Source organism: Kickxella alabastrina (assembly GCF_025024165.1).
Source record: "Kickxella alabastrina strain RSA 675 chromosome Unknown BX661scaffold_4, whole genome shotgun sequence".
Taxonomy (NCBI): domain Eukaryota; kingdom Fungi; phylum Kickxellomycota; class Kickxellomycetes; order Kickxellales; family Kickxellaceae; genus Kickxella; species Kickxella alabastrina.
Genome location: NW_026251475.1, coordinates 638,709 through 658,256, shown reverse-complemented (window position 1 = coordinate 658,256; position 19,548 = coordinate 638,709). Strand labels below are relative to the sequence as shown.

The 19,548-nt window shown below is 47.2% G+C and overlaps 6 protein-coding genes across 6 annotated transcripts; 4 read left to right on the top strand and 2 right to left on the bottom strand.

The window, feature by feature from the left end:
- Positions 1-2,125: 2,125 nt before the first annotated feature.
- On the bottom strand, positions 2,126-2,458 carry BX661DRAFT_178448 (uncharacterized protein). Its single transcript, XM_051534916.1, has one exon. The coding sequence runs from the start codon at positions 2,392-2,394 to the stop codon at positions 2,152-2,154; it is 243 nt and encodes an 80-aa protein (XP_051393852.1). The 5' UTR covers positions 2,395-2,458; the 3' UTR covers positions 2,126-2,151.
- A 263-nt stretch (positions 2,459-2,721) lies between these two features.
- On the top strand, positions 2,722-5,030 carry BX661DRAFT_196659 (uncharacterized protein; the record flags this gene model as incomplete). Its single annotated transcript, XM_051538064.1, has 2 exons — positions 2,722-2,998; positions 4,966-5,030. The coding sequence occupies 2 exons, from the start codon at positions 2,722-2,724 to the stop codon at positions 5,028-5,030; spliced, it is 342 nt and encodes a 113-aa protein (XP_051393851.1).
- Positions 5,031-7,961: 2,931 nt separating this feature from the next.
- On the top strand, positions 7,962-8,216 carry BX661DRAFT_129127 (uncharacterized protein; the record flags this gene model as incomplete). The annotated part of the gene is made up of 1 exon (XM_051532527.1): positions 7,962-8,216. A coding segment is annotated over one exon (255 nt), but the record flags the coding sequence as incomplete, so codon positions are not given.
- A 2,428-nt stretch (positions 8,217-10,644) lies between these two features.
- BX661DRAFT_140570 (aspartyl-tRNA synthetase) lies at positions 10,645-13,690 on the top strand (the record flags this gene model as incomplete). The annotated part of the gene is made up of 7 exons (XM_051532850.1): positions 10,645-11,013; positions 11,165-11,285; positions 11,780-11,901; positions 12,132-12,236; positions 12,354-12,545; positions 12,792-13,211; positions 13,304-13,690. 7 exons carry the CDS (start codon positions 10,645-10,647, stop codon positions 13,688-13,690), a joined length of 1,716 nt encoding a protein of 571 aa, XP_051393849.1.
- Positions 13,691-13,809: 119 nt separating this feature from the next.
- On the bottom strand, positions 13,810-14,781 carry BX661DRAFT_140501 (uncharacterized protein; the record flags this gene model as incomplete). Its single annotated transcript, XM_051532846.1, has 2 exons — positions 13,810-14,291; positions 14,352-14,781. The coding sequence occupies 2 exons, from the start codon at positions 14,779-14,781 to the stop codon at positions 13,810-13,812; spliced, it is 912 nt and encodes a 303-aa protein (XP_051393848.1).
- Positions 14,782-15,079: 298 nt separating this feature from the next.
- On the top strand, positions 15,080-19,492 carry BX661DRAFT_203765 (armadillo-type protein). The gene is made up of 3 exons (XM_051538541.1): positions 15,080-15,381; positions 15,566-15,653; positions 15,764-19,492. Exons 1-3 carry the CDS (start codon positions 15,328-15,330, stop codon positions 19,426-19,428), a joined length of 3,807 nt encoding a protein of 1,268 aa, XP_051393847.1. The 5' UTR covers positions 15,080-15,327; the 3' UTR covers positions 19,429-19,492.
- The last annotated feature ends 56 nt before the right edge of the window (positions 19,493-19,548 follow it).

The following is a 19,548-nucleotide window of genomic DNA, read 5'->3' as shown; positions in this document are numbered from 1 at the left end:
TGTAAAAATAAAGTATCCACATAATAATTTGTTTTGCAAATAAAATACACACATATATATAAGAATGCAGTATCATTACCTGTAATTACATAGTATTAGATGAAGTTTTACATTTTTGAATTTTTCACCTTTTCAAACTAACTCGATCAATTTTTATTTTTATTTTTATTATGCCTATTAGCATAGAGGCGCTCCTTGGCCTCTGCAAAATGCACTGTCCCTAGTTCCTTTCAGTTATGCGCAAACATGTCGTTACCATTCACCGTATTACAACAGCCACATATGAGCTCGCACAGTATATGTTTTTACAAGAGCTGGATAACGAGGGCTTTAATATTGTTGACCATCTAAATCAAGGTTTCTTTAAGGAGTGTTTCATCGCCCTTTGCCTCACCGCTATAAACGAACCATGCAGCAACAACCTGAAAAACACAAACGGCATACTCTTCAACAGGCACAGGCACACGTTCGTCAAGGAGACCAAGTTTGAGTGCCCGCAGCTAATTAATGCGGTCGGGGTTGCTAATTATGAGGGTCCGACAATTCTGGCGGTGTATACATCTCATATATCTCAGCGCTTTAACCGACAGATAAAACATTTGGTCGACGTTACACTTGGCGTAAAGAAAAGGGCTGGGCAACAACATGATACACTTAAGAACGAGGGCAGCCACACTGAAAAATAAATACAACAGCAGATCAGCAAGGAAATCAGGATTCCAGTGGGCAAGATAAAATGGGCTCGGCTATACGCTGAGACCATCAAAGCCGGCAAGCTGACCGACACCAAACAAGTTGCAAATCCTGTGCTTCGCAACAGGATGGCGCACCTAATTAAGAGGGTTTTTGGCACCTACCCTGATGACTACAGTTTCGGCAACAAGGGGCTCTAGTATGACTCTGTGGCCAATACAGTGAATCACATTGGGGATTTTGTTGGAATTTTCCAGTTTTTAAACCTCAACAAGGCAGTGAAGACGATTTCTCTCTTCCCGGTGGCGATGTCTATTGTACCGGGCTTTACTACACTTGAAAAGGCTATTCTTGTACAATGTATTCTATCTGTCACAACGAGCCGACTCGAAGCGCTCCACAAGAATAATATTTGCCAGGATATCAAGATCTCTGAGATTCCACCTATGAGTGAATTTTTAGTCAAGTCGCCAGAGGAGATTTGGTCACTATTTTGTAATATATCTTGTTGGCCGTTTACGCTGGATTCTAAAAAACCCGCACAAATTCGGAGGGATTATTATTCGTACGGGCGGAGTTGCGATTGTCGTATTACTCGATTTAACCGCAAACACAGGCTAAGATGATCAAGGCCAGGGGGATTTCACAGTCTAGGAAAGGTTCTGGCGACACTGACAACAACAGCAGCAGCATCAATAACAGCAACATCACTGGTGTACCCCGCAGTAAGAAGGCTTCTCCTCCCGAATACATTGATAATTCGTCAAAAATGACATTAATGATATTGTTGGTAAATTGGTTCTTTGTGATCCAGGTCGCAGGGATATGTTATATTGTCTGGGATATAAAAGCAACTACAAAAAGGGTGAGAGAGTTATTTTTTGCCATACCAAGAATTCAGAGACTAATAAATGTCGTGAACGTGTGTTTCGTAGGATTCGTGAAAACGTAAAAAATGTATTCCAGCTTGAACCAGAAAAGCTCGCCAAGGCGGAAACGAATGGTTAGTATACATATGTTGAGGATACCAAGCGTGCGCTCAACCACCCTGGCTCCAGTACATTTGATTCTAAGTTATATGTCGAGTACCTCCTTGAGCGCCGAAAGTGTGATTTTGTTTTGGGAGAATATTACCACAACACGCTAGACCCTTGGCAAGAGTCGGAAATATGACAGCAGCAGCTCAACTGACCCCTTGCACCCCAAGCTCTGCTATGTTTCCTTTGTTAACAAAAAGCGCGTCGACGTCGAACTCACAAAAGCTTTGCGCGCAAATTTTGGATCTGATCCAGTCCTAATTCTTGGTAATTGAACCCTTGGCATGACCCGTTACCATGAGCCAATTCATGGAAAGGGGCTGCAGGAAATGCTTATAGGCCAGGGACTCACTGTTTACTTGATCGATGAGTATTGCACCTCAAGGTTTTGCCCGGTGTGCGAGAGCAGGATGGAGAAATTTCACAAAATTGATGACCCTCGTCTGAATAATCCCAAGCACAAGTACCACGTCGCAATAGCAGCAGCAGCAGCATTTAATTCCGTCGCAGCTGCAACCACTTCAGCCGCTGTGTCTGTCGCAGCAGCAGCCACCGCCGTTTCTGTTGCAACCACAACTGCCGCCGATGCCGCATCTATTATTGACAGTGCGCAACAGAGTCGCAACCAGTGGGTGGCTATTCGCCCACAGTCTGCCGATATCATCTGGTGGATAGGAGAGAAAAAGAGCTGGTCTAAGCGAAAAATTTCCCGCAAGGTGAAGCAGCAGCTGCGAGATGAGTTGGCTGAGCGGAATCGGAAGCACTGCATTAATCTCTAGCCCGCCGATAATCTCAAGCACATTGTCAGGCTGAGCGGCTAGTTACAGGGGAAATTAAGCGCAAAATCAGACAGAGGGTGGGCGATGAGTTAGCCACGCAACAGCAGCAAAAACAGCAACAGTAGGAGCAGGTAGCTGCAACAGGCATAGATATAATTCCAGCGGTAGAAAAACCTCGCCAAATTTTATACCAAGGCTTGCTCTAGTGCACAATGGAAAACTACCTGCAAACCTTCAGGGCCGACAGAACGTGGGTTGAGAATAGCGAAAAAGTGCCATCAGGCAGACGGAAATGGAATCGCGACATGGCTGCGGCGTTGAACTTTCGCATCATCCTTAATGCCCTGCTTACAGGCGAGCGGCCTCCCCGTTTCTTGCGCAAAAATGCATCGTCAGAGTCGGCTGAAGCCGAGCCTACAGCGACACCTGAGAGTTTGCTCAATCCAAAGCCCAAACCCAAGCGTGTGCGCAAGAATCCATCTGCCCCTGGTTCTTCTCTTTAAAAGAAGCAGCGAACTAATTAATATCGTCAACCATAGTGGTCTATTGCCACTAGTTTCTAACCACTATGGGGAAGGATGTCGGTTTATAGTATACTCGTAGCCTCATTCTTTCCTTATGGTGTGAGCATGTATGTCGCCAAATAAAAAAACAAGAAAACACGCACCCTGGGCCAGAAAATCACAACCAATGTCCAATAATCGAGATGTACCCAAAATACAATCCATGATTTCTAAATTGCTGGTTTTTTTTCCCAAAAAGGGAATGACATAAGGTGTTCTATTTTGACTATACCGGACAATGTACATAGTTGGGATTTTTGTTATGTTGTTGTCGGTGCCATTGGCTGCATTGTTTGCAAACGCATAATAATATTATTTGAAAATATATTTTTGCACTAAGAATTAATGACATTGTAAAGCAAAATTACATTAATGCTCATTTGTAAAAAAACAATTGTGGAATGTCATCAGGGCGGTTGAGCAAAATAATATGTTGTGGAAGCAGTACTTTTTCTATACTTTGTTATAATGTATCTATTTTATCGTCAGCAAAATAATGTGTCGTTAATTACAATTTCCGCTTTAAGAATTTGGATTTCACAACAAACTCTACCAAGCAGCAAACATGCTCACACCAACTGCGCGGCCAAAAATGGATGTGACTATTAAAGAGGCAATTAGTGTGCGCAATAATTTCTCTGGCGCACAAAAGCTGTAATTAACAAGCAAGCGCTATTTTTTTGCGTATACAAATTTTAGTTAGGGCGATGCTTGTAGTTGGTACAATCCTAGCATGTGAAATAGTTTTCTCCCACCAGCTGATATTGATGGCCTTTGTAAATAAAACATTACAATTTGCTAATCCGAAATAAGGCGGCGAATTGTTAGGAGTGGACCTCACACATACACGGACACAAGTGTGTTTGCTTGCAAGCAAGTTTTAAATCTACTTTTTTTTTTAATTATTTTTACTTTACTTGGGCACCAGGCAAAATCGCAGATCTCACCGTCTGTGTGCATAAAAAATAGCTAAGCCATGAGCATTTTTTTCTTGGGCCAGCGTAACTCGAATGCTTCCATGTAGTTTCCATTTTGGTGTGTGCTGGCCTTTGTAAAAAAGATAAACAGGTTATAATTGATTAGACACCCCGCCTAAATACTTTTTTTTTACAGAATACAAATCGGCAAGGTTCATTCGAATTTTTCTTCCCATCACCCAATTTAAGGAATTTCACAAACAGAAAAATTCAAAGTAACAATTATAGCTTGTATGGAATAAAACAGGCAAGCAATATCCGTACTGGCGTCACTATCAGGACCGTGATACGCGAAACAATGGCGGGCGGAAATATATGTACACATATAAGCGTGTCTGTTGGACTCACAGTGCTGTTTATTTATAGAATTGCATGAGCAAGCCAGCACTGTAATGCTGCAAACAAGAATATACAAAGCAAGATCTTGGAAACCTGCGCTAATGCCTGGACATTGTTTGCATAGGCAAAAAATGGGATACGTATCGTGCAGACTAACACATGCATTTTTGGATTTTAAGCCACTCTAATATTAGAGCGAATGCAGGTTTGTGCTGGTAAATACCTTGGCTGCAATAGGTAATTTGTGAGCATCCTATATTCAAATACAAAACTGCAGCAAGTTTTTTAAATGCTTCCAGTGTGCCATTCCAACAATAATACTGCTCACAACGAGAGGGGAATACAGCCTTACTTGTATCTCCTTTTGGCCAGGAGCTGGTGGTGCCATAAGTTTCTTCCCCTTGGCTTGCCAATTGTTTTTTTGCCAATCTCTTATCCGTACAGTCCGGCACTATCTTAACCTATCACAAGCTGTCCGCAATCGCACGCAAGCTTGAGTGTTCTCTAATTTTTCCATTCGCTGGATAGAATCAGTGGGAAATATTTTTTCTGCCGAAAAGAAGGTCACTTGATGAAGTCCGCAAGAGTGGTGCTGACCTTCGCTGGCTGTGGTATGACTACGGCGGCGACAAGCAGCGGTAGCTACGGCGACTACTCTCTTCCACTTGTTTGAATGTTTGAGCAGAGCAAAAGCAAGAGTGAGTGAAAGACAAGGTCAATACCCAAAGACATGCACCCAGAAAGAGTCGGGATTGGCTAGGTATTAAAGAGGCTTGTTGCTTGCGGCATTTACTTGCGCAGGATGCATATGCGAAGACCCAAGGTGCGGTTTCATCAACCAAAATAGCAGGCCAGGATATGGCATTATTATTCGCCTGTTCGGATGACTCCCAAGGAAAAAGAGCCGAAATCCGTGCATGCTTGAGCTATGCGCGAGCAGGCAACAACCATGTGCCAATTTATAAAGACAAGAATATTTGTTGCAGGCAAGAACATCATTTTTGAAATCAAATCCTGCGAAACTTGTAGATGCTTTGCGGCCCAGCGATAAGGAGGACCAGTTTAGGCTGCCTGTGATTGGAGAGTGTTGGTTTGGGGGGTGCGGGTAACCCTGTAATACCACGGGGGGGTCGGTTGGGGGCGTGTGGTTGTGAGCGCGCGCGGCCGAATGCACAGCGGGCAGGCCGAGGGGGAAAGGAACTTGCCAAGGAGCGACGGCGGTCAATGACTGGGCAAAAAATGCGTTTTTATTGTACTTTATACAAAATTATGCGACTGCTAAGCTGACTGGAGTGACCACCGTTGCTTTTTTATGAAAGAAAAATTTTACAACCATTGGAGGTGGGCTGGGGGGTTCTCAGCCGAATAAATTTGCGGCATTGCGACGCAATGCTCAAAAAGGCACTTTCACTTTAGTACTGCCTGATTTATTTCCTCTTCTCTTTCTTTTGCAAGTCGAGCAACACGCAATATCACCCTTTTAAACTTTAGTATACTTTCGTACGCAAACATAGACTTTTTAAATCACATTGCCACAATAGGCCCTGTCTTTCATAACGCAGCTGCTCAAGCCGGTTCTTTGCTCAAAAAAGCACGTCGATTCTGCTTGCGTCTCTAATCTTATTAACTGTTACCGCGTGAAATCCCAAAAAAATCGACACTGCCATATCTGGTTTGCCTCTTTTTTGTCTTTTTTCTCTCCCCAACTTATACCGGCCACCTCACACCATTGACTGTCTGCAGCACTGCACAGTCCAGGGATACATACGCCTTTTTATTTTTATTTTTTACTTTTTACTTTTTTTACTGCCCTTTGCATACCAAACTCGGCATAACGCTGACTGGATATCGGGTTTTATATTTACTCCGTAATTGGATCAGCCAAACAGTTTTACGCCTCCTCTCCCCTCTTTGCTAACTGTAGTCATTATTGGCAGCCTACCAGCTTTTTTCTTTCTTTTTTCTGCTGTGTAGCGCACTTTTTTACCTTCATACTTTTATTACTCTATTCATTTATTTTTCATATTTTTCACTGTTACCTTTTTAACAAGTTGACACACATACCAGTCCTTCGTTCTCAATACGCCTATTCGCTCGCTTGCCAATAGACCTACTGGCCAACAACTAGCGGGTTTTATTACACATTATTTTTTTGCACAAAGGAGTTTCTAATTTTCCTGCAGCCCCTTAATCAGAACCTTTTATTCTCATATTTACTTTCTTGCACCTTATCGTTCATTTCTCCGCCAGAACGTTCGCAGTCACGCCTATCCACACATACACGTGCGCGCCTTTTATCCTCTATCTTTTGCAGCAGTCTTGACACAGCACGCCCGTAGCACTACAGGAGTCATTTTCGATTCAGTACCAGCTGAGAAATTGCTTTCATATTTGAGGGCTAACACAGATACTGTTCCCTATTTTTGGCACAGGAGAAACCGCAACCGCTATCGCAACCGCATCTAAACATACATATACATAAAGGTAACGTGTTGAATTAAGTTTATTTTAGCAAAGGAGGAATCATATGCCTTTTTTCGTGTGTATTTGTTTTTAAATATTTTTGCCATTTTGCAAGCATCATTCGCCTTCTCCAAAACCCAATGTGTACCAAATGTCTGCAGCAGGACACCAATTGCATTCATTAATGCGATGAAAGCTTTGTTTCTCGCATGTGCCTATTCGACTATTGCTCACGCATATCTGGGAGGGTGAAATCAATCAATGCATGCCAAGAACCTGACATAACAACATGCTCTATTTTATTACTTTATTCAGCACATTTGTTCCGTGTTGAGTTGTGCCGTGCAATGCCATGTGATGCAATGCAATGCTGCTTACGTCCAAGCCTTCTAATCCTGTCGGGATTTTCGTCCTTGTGTTCCCGAATTGTTGATATATGCCTTTTCTACTTTCTTTATTTGGCCAGTTGCAAGGGCCAGGTCACTTGTGTGTAGTTAATGGCGCAATAAAATCACAATGACTTTGAGCTTGTTTCTCGCCAGCATGTCTTTTATTCTCTACCAACAAATGTTATTCAATCAAAAGCTGGCAGCAATCGGCTACGAAATCAATGTACACAAGCATATTACTAACCCTGTCTTGCTTTTTCCACAACTGCTGCGACTTTTAATCTCCACTTGCTACACATATATATAGAAGTGTTCCCTGTTTATGTACGGATACGAACCCAAAGTACTAGGCTATTACGATAACTTGACTCTCTCTTCCACCGAACCCCCCGCACCAGCACACCTACCATCACCGTCAGCCGCCTCAGCACAGAATTTGTTTAAGATGAACTCTGCATTTATACCCGAGGACCCGTCGAGACCTGGGTCGGGCTACGTCCCGCTGGACGCCACTAACGCTGGCAACCCATTGCTCGACCACAATCAGCATGGTCACGTCCAGGGCCACCACAGCCACCTTCAGCAATCAGCCGCTAGGTTTTCTTCGGGCACCGAATCGCGCACGCAGACGCCTGCAGCCAAGCGGTCGCGCGACGACAATGGCTCGGACGGCGAAGATTCGGAGAGCAACTCGCGTTCTACTGCCGTGAATGCTGTCGAAAAGCGTGCCGGCCGACGCAAGATCAAGATCGAGTATATCGAGGACAAGAGCCGGCGACACATTACATTCAGCAAGCGCAAGGCTGGCATCATGAAGAAGGCCTATGAGCTTAGCACGCTGACAGGCACGCAGATCATGTTGCTGGTGGTGTCGGAAACCGGCCTTGTGTACACGTTTACTACGCCCAAGCTGCAGCCGATGGTCACGCAGCCAGAGGGTAAGAACCTCATTCAGGCATGCCTCAGCGTGCCCGATATGCCTGGAGAGCGCGTTTCCCAGCCGATCCCGACCGAATCAAACTCGTACATGTCACAGCCTCGCCAGTCCCAGTCACACTCCAGCATGTATGCTAACTCGGCCGCCGCCGCTGCGGTGGCTGCAGTTGCCGCATCGAATGCAGCGGCCCTAATGGGTGGCGGCAACGTGGGCGCCAGTCACGACCTGCACCAGAGCCTGGGGGATGATCGCAAGGCGAACGACGGCTCGCCAGCTACCGCAGGTAACCCGAATTCCGCATCATACTTGCCGTACCAGTACAATCAGAACGCCGTTGCGCAGGTTGCCGCGGCTGTTGCTGTGGCTTCGGGCGGAACCCCCAACTCCTATGCATCCAACATGGTCTCACAGAACCCTAACGGCAACATGCACTACGCGGCAGTTCCCGGATACACGTCGTACCCAGGAAGCACCAGCCAGTCACAGCACCACTCGCCAACCGCCAGCGCCAATACACACACGTCCCAGCCGGCCGGCGGAAACAATGGCATCTCGGCGGCTGTAGCAGCTGCGGCTTCGTCAGTTCCCGGAATGAACAGCTTGTCCAGTTACCATCACGGATACAGCCACCAGCAGGCTCAGCAGCACCACCAGCAGAATCATTACACATACAGCCACCACCCGCAACATCAGCAGAATTACCAGCAGCAGCAACATCAGTATCATGGACACCAGCAGCAACAGCAGCACCAGTCGCAGGAATCTACTCCGGGAACACCCTTGGAATCGACTTCGACGGCATCTGCTGTCGCTGCCGCAGTGGCAGCTGCCAGCAACCAGCCGCAGGGTGCGGGTGGAATTGGCGGCCCAATGCAAGCGCCTGGCAGCATTCCCGCCTCGTATATGACTGCAAACCATTATTGGTCGCAGAGTGCCCTCGCATCCCCACACCAGCAGCAACAGCAACAGCAGCAGGCGCAGACGCAGCCACAGCAGCAGTCTGCGAGCGGCCTGGTGCAGCGCACAGGTTATGCGGGCGGAAACTAATGTCTTCTTATTGTTTTGCATAGCGGGCAACCGGGAGAAGACACTGTTGTCAACCACAAAATACGTCGTGTATATATGTGCAGTCCCTTCATTCTGGACACATTTTGTTTTGCACGCTCAAGCTGCATATTTCATATTTACGCTTTGTTTGTCTTTATTTTTCAATTTTCGTTCTCAAAAAAAACATCCAATATTTCGATAAAGAACAAATGCCTTCAAATTTATCACGCCATGGATTGGCAAAATTAAAAGTGCGGGATTAGGCCCCATTATCTTACAGGTAGGTGTTTGCCGAGCTCCAAAAAATGAAGGAAAACTGCGCGCTGTAACGCGCAAAAAAATAGATAATTTTTACTGTCTTTGGCTTTGTGGTTTTTGGTATTACACTTCTGTCTCATTATTCAAATTCTTTCAGAAGGCCATCTGTCGTATTACGCCTGACTGCACGTATTATTATAACTCACAATGAACCGGCAGTTGTTCAGAAAAATCACGAACAGGCAATTAACGCCGCTGGGACCAGGTAAGGCACACGAACGACCAGGGTCATAGACATGAACGTGTGCTATTTTGGCAATACGAGCTGTAACAAATGATGTTGCCGCCACCTCTGTGCATGTTTTGTCGAATTGTAAATGACTTACCGACAATAAACAATAGACAATAGCAGATGTCAATGTCTGCGGGAATGTGTTTCTGTTTGTCTATTTGCACCACGCTACTCGTTGTGTGTAGCTGGCATCTGCGCTTCTTAAAATGTGCCCGAGGGGGTGTATGTTTTCAGCCCTTGATGTCATCTGCAGTCGACAAATGTTGATTTCCTCTGTTGAAGCTTGTCTTGCATATTTTCTTTTATCATTTATGTTTTCTATCTCGGTAGAGGCACACATTTTGGGGGGAAATTTGGCATACACTTCTTTCATTTATGCCACATGTGCATATTTATATGTAGGATTGACAGCTTTAGTGCAACATGCTTGAGAGATACGCATACTCGCATGTGCAATATATGTACAATCTCTGACATCTTGTAATGTTTGCATCGGGTTTTCTTTGTTACCTTGTCTTTAGAATGCATGGAAAACTTACATGCGCCCTTTAATTATTGTTTTTAATTACTCGAGCGCGCACATAATCAAACACTTTTTATACACACGAATAGCTGTTTGCGTCCTGTTTGTTGTTCAAATGTTTGCAGTCTTAAATTATTAACAAGTTGTCCGATTAGTGTCATTCACTGATCTCGAATGTGTTGCTACCGTTATTACTTAGTGCAATTTGTTGAACATTGCAGGCTAACTATGCCATATCGACTTTTTACAAATGTCACTGCACACTTATTTCCTATGGACCGATAGTGCCTCTGCAACATGCAGCTAAAAGCACGTCAACAAACGCGGCGGCTGCCCTGGCCACAAGCATGCGCACGCATACCTGCGGTGATCTGGACGCCACAAACATCGACCAGCAAGTGAGGCTATGCGGCTGGGTGCAAAATATCCGCGTTCTTTCAGACACCTTGGTCTTTGTGCAACTGCGCGACGCCTACGGGACTATGCAGCTGCTGGCTGAGCAAAGCAAGATCCCCCAGTTTGAAGAGCAAAAGCGCTTGCTCGAGCAATTGAACACTGATTCTCTGATCAAGGTTATCGGAAAAGTTGTGCGGCGGCCAGAGGGGATGGCCAAGACCACCGCGCAGACGGGCGAAATCGAGCTACTGGTCGATCAGATTCAAGTGTTGAATAGCGCAGAGCCATTGCCATTCAATCCGCATGTCAAAAACAAGCTGGTAAGGCAAATCATTAAATTCATTGCGTTTGTGGCATCTAATGGTATGCATGGGACGCTGACATTCAGCAAATATACACTGTCATGTCGACGCTGAAGCCAAGTGCTAACCATCATGTTCTGTTTTGTTTTTGTATTCATGATTTTTTTAGCCTAGCGAAGATACGAGGTTGGCACACCGGTATCTTGATCTGCGCCGACCCGAGCTCCAGCACAACATCCGCGTGCGCTCAAAGGCCACCATGGCCATTCGCCAGTTCATGGATGACAACAGTAAGTTGGCTGCAATTGATTACAAATCCTTATGAAAAATTGAACATCTCATCAAAAAAATTTGTCATGTGGGTTTGTGACAAACTACTGTTTGGCCCCATCTACGTCGTTAATTGACGTGGAAATACCGGATTGACATGTTATTTGTGTCAATTCTCCATTCTACCTCCCTGACTTTGATTTTCAAAGTGCCCAACTGTTTCGTGCTCAGATAATAGCCGAATTCCGTCTTTTGTTGATAATCAATATGTACTATAGCTGCTACATCTAGGCACTTGGCATGCAACTTGCTTGGGTGAATGGTGGTACTCGAATGTCGAGATATTGAGCTCTGCATTCTTTAAACGGAACGTGTGTTCATCAGCTAGTGCCTTTGTGAATCACCAAATGCGCTGCATTTGGTGCGTGTTGCAGCTCATTAAAAGTTTTTTTTTTGAAATTCAATAATATTGACATAATCAAAGTGCCAATTTGGTTGTCTGAATGCGCTGTAGGTTTTGTGGACATTGAAACGCCAATGCTTTTCAAATCAACACCGGAAGGTGCACGAGAGTTCCTTGTGCCGACCAGGATCGACGATGGGGCCTGTTACGCACTTCCGCAAAGTCCCCAACAGGTAAATTAATGATGAAAAAATGAAATTCTCACAAATCCGTTTTGTACTTTTTATTTCATATTGACTGCCTTTTTAAAGATAACGGACGCGAAAAACAAATGAACGATTTGCAATTGCTAACAATGAAATAAATATTCCCAAAAAACAATCAATCACTAAAAAATATTCTATTTAATTTGTTATTTGCGGACATGCCATTTCTTGTTGATCTCCTTTCGAAAATGGTATAGTTTAAGCAGATGCTGATGGCCGCCGGATTCGACCGCTACTATCAAGTCGCTCGCTGCTTCAGAGACGAAGATTTGCGCGCCGATCGCCAGCCAGAATTCACCCAGGTAAAGATGGAAGCTTAATTGCTCCAATGACCGAATATGTGCATGCTGTTAAAGGAAAATATTACACACAATTGAATCAATTTTTTTTGCTATTTTGATTTCAAAGCATGTTTATAGATTGACGTTGAAATGTCGTTCATCGAAAAGACAGACATCCAGCGCGTCATGGAGCAGCTAATAAAGCGCGTATGGAAGATAATCAAGGGTGTTGACGTTGCCGTGCCATTTGGGCGCATGTCCTTTGCGGAAGCCACCAGCAAGTACGGATCAGATAAGCCTGATACCCGGTTTAGACTTGAAATTGCTCAGGTTCCCAAATTGAGCCAGGACGAGCATGTAGTGTCTGAGGTGCTGGTGATCCCTGGCGGTGCTGCCGCATTTTCAGCAAAGGAGCTCGCCCCATTTAGCAACCTGATTAGCAACAGCCAGAAAAACAGCGAGTCAAGGGTAAGTCCACATAAAGTTCTCATATTTTCATACATTTGGGGGTTGTGTAAAAATAACTTTACCATGTCTAATGAACGCACCACTAACGCGAATATCATCTTTTTTTAGCTGACGACAATTCACAAGGTCAGCAATCAGGGCTTTTCTGGCCTCAGCAAGGCGTCGCTGCTTGCCCGCTGGCTTGAGTCGGCCAATGCGGCCAACGGTCAAGACGTGCAGCATGTTCGGTCGCTTATGAACTCGATCTCAGTCAGACCCGGGGACCTGGTATTTGTCAGCGAGCGGTCGTTGTACGTGACCCCCGCGAACACGACACTGGGCCGGATCCGCACACTGGCAGGCAAGATTTTACAGGATAAGGGTCACCTGCACGTTCAAAAGGACCAGTACTGCTTCCTGTGGATTGAGGACTTCCCCCTATTTACGCGCGAAGTCGACGACGCGCATGGACAGCTGTCGGCCACACATCATCCGTTCACTGCGCCTGTCGAAAAGGACCTCCAGCTGCTGTACACAGATCCGGCAAAGGTAAGCAAGCATCCAGAATAAAAATGCAAAATGCAAACAGTGCCAGTTTGATATTGCAATTAAAAACTTTTGAGAAAATTTTACACACATAGGTTCATGGCCAGCACTATGATCTGGTCCTCAACGGAGTCGAGCTCGGTGGCGGATCCATCCGCGTACACGACCCGAAAATGCAAAACCACATTTTCGAGAACATTCTCAAGCTTTCGCCCGAGGTTCAGGCCAGCTTTGACCACCTAGTGACGGCACTTGGCCATGGCTGCCCGCCTCACGGAGGCATTGCACTTGGTCTTGACAGATTGGTTGCCATATTAACGGATTCCCCGAGCTTGCGCGATGTCATTGCCTTCCCCAAGTCTGCCAATGGCCGTGATGTGTTCATGCGCTCGCCGGCAATGGCGACCAGCGGCCAGCTTTCAGAGTATGGTCTCCAGGTCAAACCGTCACCTGCGAGTAGGGCTGGTGCAAATGCTGACTGAAATTGAGCTTCTAGCCTTAAATCCGAGCATGTTTGTGTGTTTGTTTGTGTGATTTTGTTTGAAACAAAAAATAATATTTACTTTTAGACGTACGAGTATTTTTACAATCTGGATGGTCGCTAATTTGACGCAGGCGCAGATAGAACACCGTTGTAAATGGCGTATCCGATAAAGACAAACAGCGCGCCAACAATCGATCTGGCTTTCTCTGCTCGCTGCGGATCTTCGCGCTCCTCTTGTTGCTGCTTCGAGCCCACAGTGGGCAATATGTACTGTGCGATGCTCTGCTTTGCAACCGTGGCAATGCCAGAGAACCATGTCTGCTCCGAGACTATGGCTGGTTTCTCCATCTGCGCGTGAATACGGTCGCACAACTCGACCAAGTTATGATATTTCGACGTAACAATCGTTTTAAGCGTGCTTTGTGGCAGCTCGGGATAGAGCACAAGAGACAGATAGCCATACACCACAGCATCGAGTGTCGTCGGGCTGGCCCCGAAAAAGTATTCGTCTGTGCCAAGCTTATTGGACAGTACAGCTAGGCACTTGTCGGCTTGGGCATAGACTGGATGGGCCGACTTGTCGGCGTGGCGGTTGAATCCTTCCTTGGCCAGTAGGTATATGCGTGGGATCTTGCTTTTGAGCGACTGCAAGCCGCCACCGGCTGCCGCGGCTGCCTCCTTTTCAGCCGCAGTGTCTAGGTCGCTACTAATTCCCCGAAATTGCAGCCTCTCCTCCGCGTAGTCCTTGAACTGTGTCGGAATAAACAGACTCAGCGGAAAGCCAAACATTTTAGCCAGGCGTGGGCGGACCATGTCAGCAAAATTTTCTGAAACCAGATACCAGCTGAATAGCAGAGAATCAATTAGACAGTCTTGGACAAGCGATATGTAGGCAGTGGATTGTGACAGCTGCTCTTCGTTTAGCTTTGAGTTGAGATCGTGTCCTTCCGCCTTCATAAATTGCACTATGCGCCAGAATCCAGACTCCACGACTGCGTTGTTAAATGTGACCACGGGCAGGCAGCCATTCGTCGAAATTCCCGTGTTGTTGGTCTGGTGCAGCCTCCAGTCGACCTTGGACAGCTGCATATACGCCTATATGGATACAATATCACAAATTTCCGGTTCCGGGTCTGGCGCCAAACGTTGAATCATTAAGCTGCAAATTTAGCGAATTTGCAAAGGTCGCACAGGTGAAGGTGTGCTTCTCCAGCTGGCTCAACCACGAGCCCAATTTACCTGAATGCTGACGCAGACCGGGTCGAAGGAGTACAGGCCCTGCTCTTCGAACGGCGATCCCCACGAGTACAGCGAGTACATTGTGTCGATTTTGAGGGTATATATATATATTTTTTTTTACAAAATGGGAATGCGAAAATAGAAAAGTAATTATTGAGCTCGAAATTCGAAAAGTCCAAAAATAAATAAGTGAAATTTTGATCCGCCCACACTTTGTCTTGATCGGGTGGCCAACTCACAAACAAAAACGCTTGTCCGGTTTCTTTTTTTTCTGGACTTGAATCTACACTTTTTTACTATTTCAATTGTCATTGGCGGTATACTCTTAATTTTCTGGCATCCACTTCCGCCGGTATTTGTCTACATTCATACACATCCCTCAGCAAACTTCGCAACATGGACTACAGCCAAGTGCTCGTCGAGCTCGAGCAGGCGTGCGGCGATTTCCAGGTATGCCATACTCGCCTTCATTGTTGCTGTTTGCGCAGAAGCAGCCTCATGGTTTTATCTCTGAACGCAGCGAACAATACAGCCAGTTAATTGCACACATGTATTTATTTTAAGCAGCTTTCTATTGTCTTTCTGGACGCACGCTGACCCAATGCCACATTTGGATGTTTCTTCTTGCATGTAGGTCCCGGCCACCCGATTTGCCGCCGAGCAGCACCTACAATCGTTTGGGAAACGCCCTGATGCCATTGCCATTGGAAAGTACGCTCTGGGTAAGATTTCGGCGAATGAAAGGTGCAATGCATTGGTTATCTGTTTCAAAATCTAAGCACAGAGTTAAATTGTTTGTGCCAGCTTTTTTGGGGGTCAAGTATATGTGTAGCCAACTCGAGCTTGCCGACCGCAAAGTTCTTTGCTCTGCGCGGAATCAAAGAATCCGTTATTGCAAGTTACGCGGTTCTGGGGGTCACGAGTGCGCTCGCATTGCGCGATGAGCTGTTCCAAGTGGCCGTGCTTAATGGGCGCAGCCTCGAGTCTTTTGTCCTGGATTCTCTGTGCTGGGTTATTGCTGTGATCACCAAGCGCGCATGGATCGAGTCTTCCGAAGAGCAAAGGGCGGTATTCACGAATGCGCTCTGCGAAGACATTACGCGGCACAATATCCCATGCATCGGCCTCATTACCGCGACATATCTGATTGATGAGATCTCTGGCGGGAGCAAGTGTTCTGAATTCCACCTGCCCTGGGAGTTTCATTACACTTGCAAAACCTCATTTGAACGCGCGCATTTGATTCCACTATTTGAAGCACCGCTGAAGGTTATGCATGGCCAGCTCCGGCGATCGACAGAGTCGCAGAATGCGCCACCAAGCGGCAGTCATATTATAGCATACGAACGGCGGTCGGCCCTGCACGTTGTCGAGAGGATTCTCAGCTGGTCATTCACATCTCCAGACAACAACAAGGTTATCGATGCTGCGTTTGGCCGCCCCCGGGATAGGTTCTCGGCCAGGGGCACCGACTGCGGATCAAGCCGCCGCTCCAAAACGGGCGATTTGGACGACGGCGATGACTATGAAGGATCCGGCCAGGCGATTATTGACAACGACCTGCAAAACCGCACACCAATTTTCCCGCGTGAATGGCAGCCACTGCTCCTCAACAGCGACGTGCTGACCATGTTCTTCTCCGTCTACGAAGCGACTCTGACCGACCAGATGCACGCCTATTTTTCGCCAGGTAGCTCGCATATTGCGCTCCAGTGCATGATCCAGGTCTCTGGTTTGCGCGGAAAGGGCATATTTAGCGCCTCCGAGTCGAATAGCACCGACTCCTTGCGCGCCCAGTACGCACAGGTCATCATGCAGAACCAGCTGCGTGTGCTCCGCCACGTGTGCACTATGGATCTCACATCGGAGGGCTCGGAAGACATGGTGGTCGCCACTACACAGATGATCCGCCGCTTCATCGAGGCGCAGCTGGCCGAGCAGCCGGAATCCATCGTGGCAGGCGAGCGCCTGCATCCACTGGCGCTTTTGACCGCTGGCGTCCCTGAGACGCTCGCCTATTTTGGCGAAGTGAGCAAGTTCATATGTTTGCTTCTGCGTGCAGCTTCGGGAATCCTCAGGTCGGACGCAGCGCACAGCATCGATGATGATTTCGGCGATGTCGACAACTATTTTGTTATGCAGGCGTTCGACGAGCTGGCCAGTGCGTGGTCCAGCATTATTAACGAGATTCAGGAGTGGAAATACCTTATCGAGGCATCTTCGAGCACCAGGCAGACGCTGTTTACAAACGACAGCAACAGCAGTGGCGGGGGCGGCGGCCAAACTGGCGGAATTGACGGGCAAATTGATAATCGCAGCGTCCTGGCTTCGTTCACGCAATTCCTGACGACGACTGCATACATGATCCACTCCGAGTACATCCAGCTGCGCATGTTGGCGTGCGAGGACAGCATGAAGGAGAGCGACTCTCGAAGCGATGCCCAGTCAATCGACCACGGGCTCCTGGCCAAGGACTATACCGTGTACGAGGACCAACTCCAGTTCATCGCGCTGCTTTCTCGCTTGGACATACAAAGCTCGATAAACAGGCTGTACAAGAGCCTGTTTAGTATGTGCAGCGCTCTCCAGAACAAGTTCGAGCGTCTTGGCAACGATATCAACATTGGAGCGTTCATCGAGGCCAGCGACGGCGGCAACCAAAAGTCGATCGACATTCTGCACGAGCAAATTCACTGGATTGTTCTGATGATGGGTTATATACTCGCTGACTCGGGAATATCGGAGCGGGTGCGCATCCCGACGGCAATCTCTGAGCCGTCAGTTGCCAGCCACGATATCGAGCACGACTTTATCGTGCAGAGCATCATGACAATACTGAAGACAATCCAGTTTGAGCTCATGAGTCCATCATCTATTCTTGCCGCCTACGGCAGCCCCCTGCTGGTTGAGACGCTATTCTGGACTCTGCGCCGGATCGTGCCCGTGTACTTCCTACTGGATGTCTCTGACTATCGCCAGCTTAATCATCACATCGTCTCTGCCTTTGGCAAGGCATCCGACGGCGGCAACGGCGCCGCACTGATAAGCGGGATCCTCGACCTTGTCAGACGCGCATTTGCCTTGTGGACATCCGAAGAAGATGTGCTTCAAATGTGCGTAGACATGCTTCTAGCGTTCGCCCAGCGCTCCAGCATTGCTCAGGAGATCACGCAGTCACCAAAATTCACACCACTCATGCTGTACCTTACCAGCAACATGCATCGGTTCCCCGAGTCCACGCATAGCTCGATGATCGAGGCGCTTGCCGTCCTGTGCAGCCACTCGTCATTGGGCGAGCACGAGCGCGGTTTTGCAGAGCTGAAGACGCTGATTCAGCTCAATGTTGCCCAAATCGTGCAAGATCGCAACTTTGCCGCACGCAGCCAAGATGCGCGCGTTGTCAGTCGCTTGCTAGACGGACTGGACATGCTGGACGGCATACTTGCCGCTGCCAACGACAGGAATATGGACATGCTCTTTGTTCTGATTTTTGAAATGCAACCGGCGTTTATGCAGATGCTCTCCACGTACAGCTGCGACCAGGAGATCCCTCGTAAGGTCATTCAGGTTGTTGAGTCCGCCGCCCGCTATCTCGACATATCCTCACTTTCCGATAATGAGCACATGCTCAATTTCTCGCACAACATCCGGTTGGTGCTGCAGCAGTACCAGCGCTCCCATCAGGGCCAGTATCACACTCAACACAGCTCTGACATAGAGGCGCTAAACGTAATCACGACCCTGACACTGGCGATATCCTATCTGGTTCACAACGAGATGGGATTTGCTCCCAACGAAGCTAGTCGGTCGACATCCAGGGAGGTATCCGATGCCTTTGGCGAGACCGAGGTGTACGGCCTTTATTGCATCCACACAACGACAAGTCCGTCGCAGATCAACTCTCCCAATGCCATGCGCGTCTACATGCAGCTTCTTTCGGAACTGATTCAGTTCAGAACGCCCTCGCTTATCCGCTGGCTGCCAGTTGAAACCTGGCAGGCAGTCCTGAACATGCTGCTTATGGGCATTGACAACGACATCTACGACGTTGGCCGGCGCGCATACGAAGCCATTGGCAAGCTGGGCGCATATATCAAAATTGTTGGTTTGGAAAACACTGTGCCAGAGGTCCAGCAGCTTCTCTACCAAGGAGTTAAGCAGCTTATGAGCAAATTGTTTTTGGCTCTGCTGTATTCGCCATTTGACGCCGAGCTCGTCGAGTCTGCGGGCACTGCGCTGGTCACGCTCGGCCTGATTAACCCCGATCATTTGCAGTCGTGTTTTGGAGAACTCCTGGCCCAAGGTAACTCGGCGTTGTTTGCCGACAGACTTTCAGCAACATTTGCCCGGTTCAACAGCGAGCTGGAGACGTGCGAGGCAATCGGCGCATTCTTGCGCTTGTCTGGGCCAATTCCAGACACTATCGACAGCACTGCGCTGAGGCAGCCGTTGTTCGAATTCTTGATCAACACGCGGGCAGTACTTCGCGTAAAATAATTTTCCTTAGTTTTTTATACAACCAGCGTGTCAGTGCAATAGAACTACAAAATGCACTTGTCATATATTAAGCGTGTACTCGAGGTGCGCCAATCATTCGTATTTTTTACAAATTAGTAT

Coding starts and splice junctions, on each gene's coding strand:
- BX661DRAFT_178448 (XM_051534916.1), bottom strand. CDS start 2,394: ATGATATCGGCAGACTGTGGGCGAATAGCCACCCACTGGTTGCGACTC.
- BX661DRAFT_203765 (XM_051538541.1), top strand. CDS start 15,328: ATGGACTACAGCCAAGTGCTCGTCGAGCTCGAGCAGGCGTGCGGCGAT. Junction 15,382..15,565: donor AGGCGTGCGGCGATTTCCAG/GTATGCCATACT, acceptor TCTTGCATGTAG/GTCCCGGCCACCCGATTTGC. Junction 15,654..15,763: donor CATTGGAAAGTACGCTCTGG/GTAAGATTTCGG, acceptor GTATATGTGTAG/CCAACTCGAGCTTGCCGACC.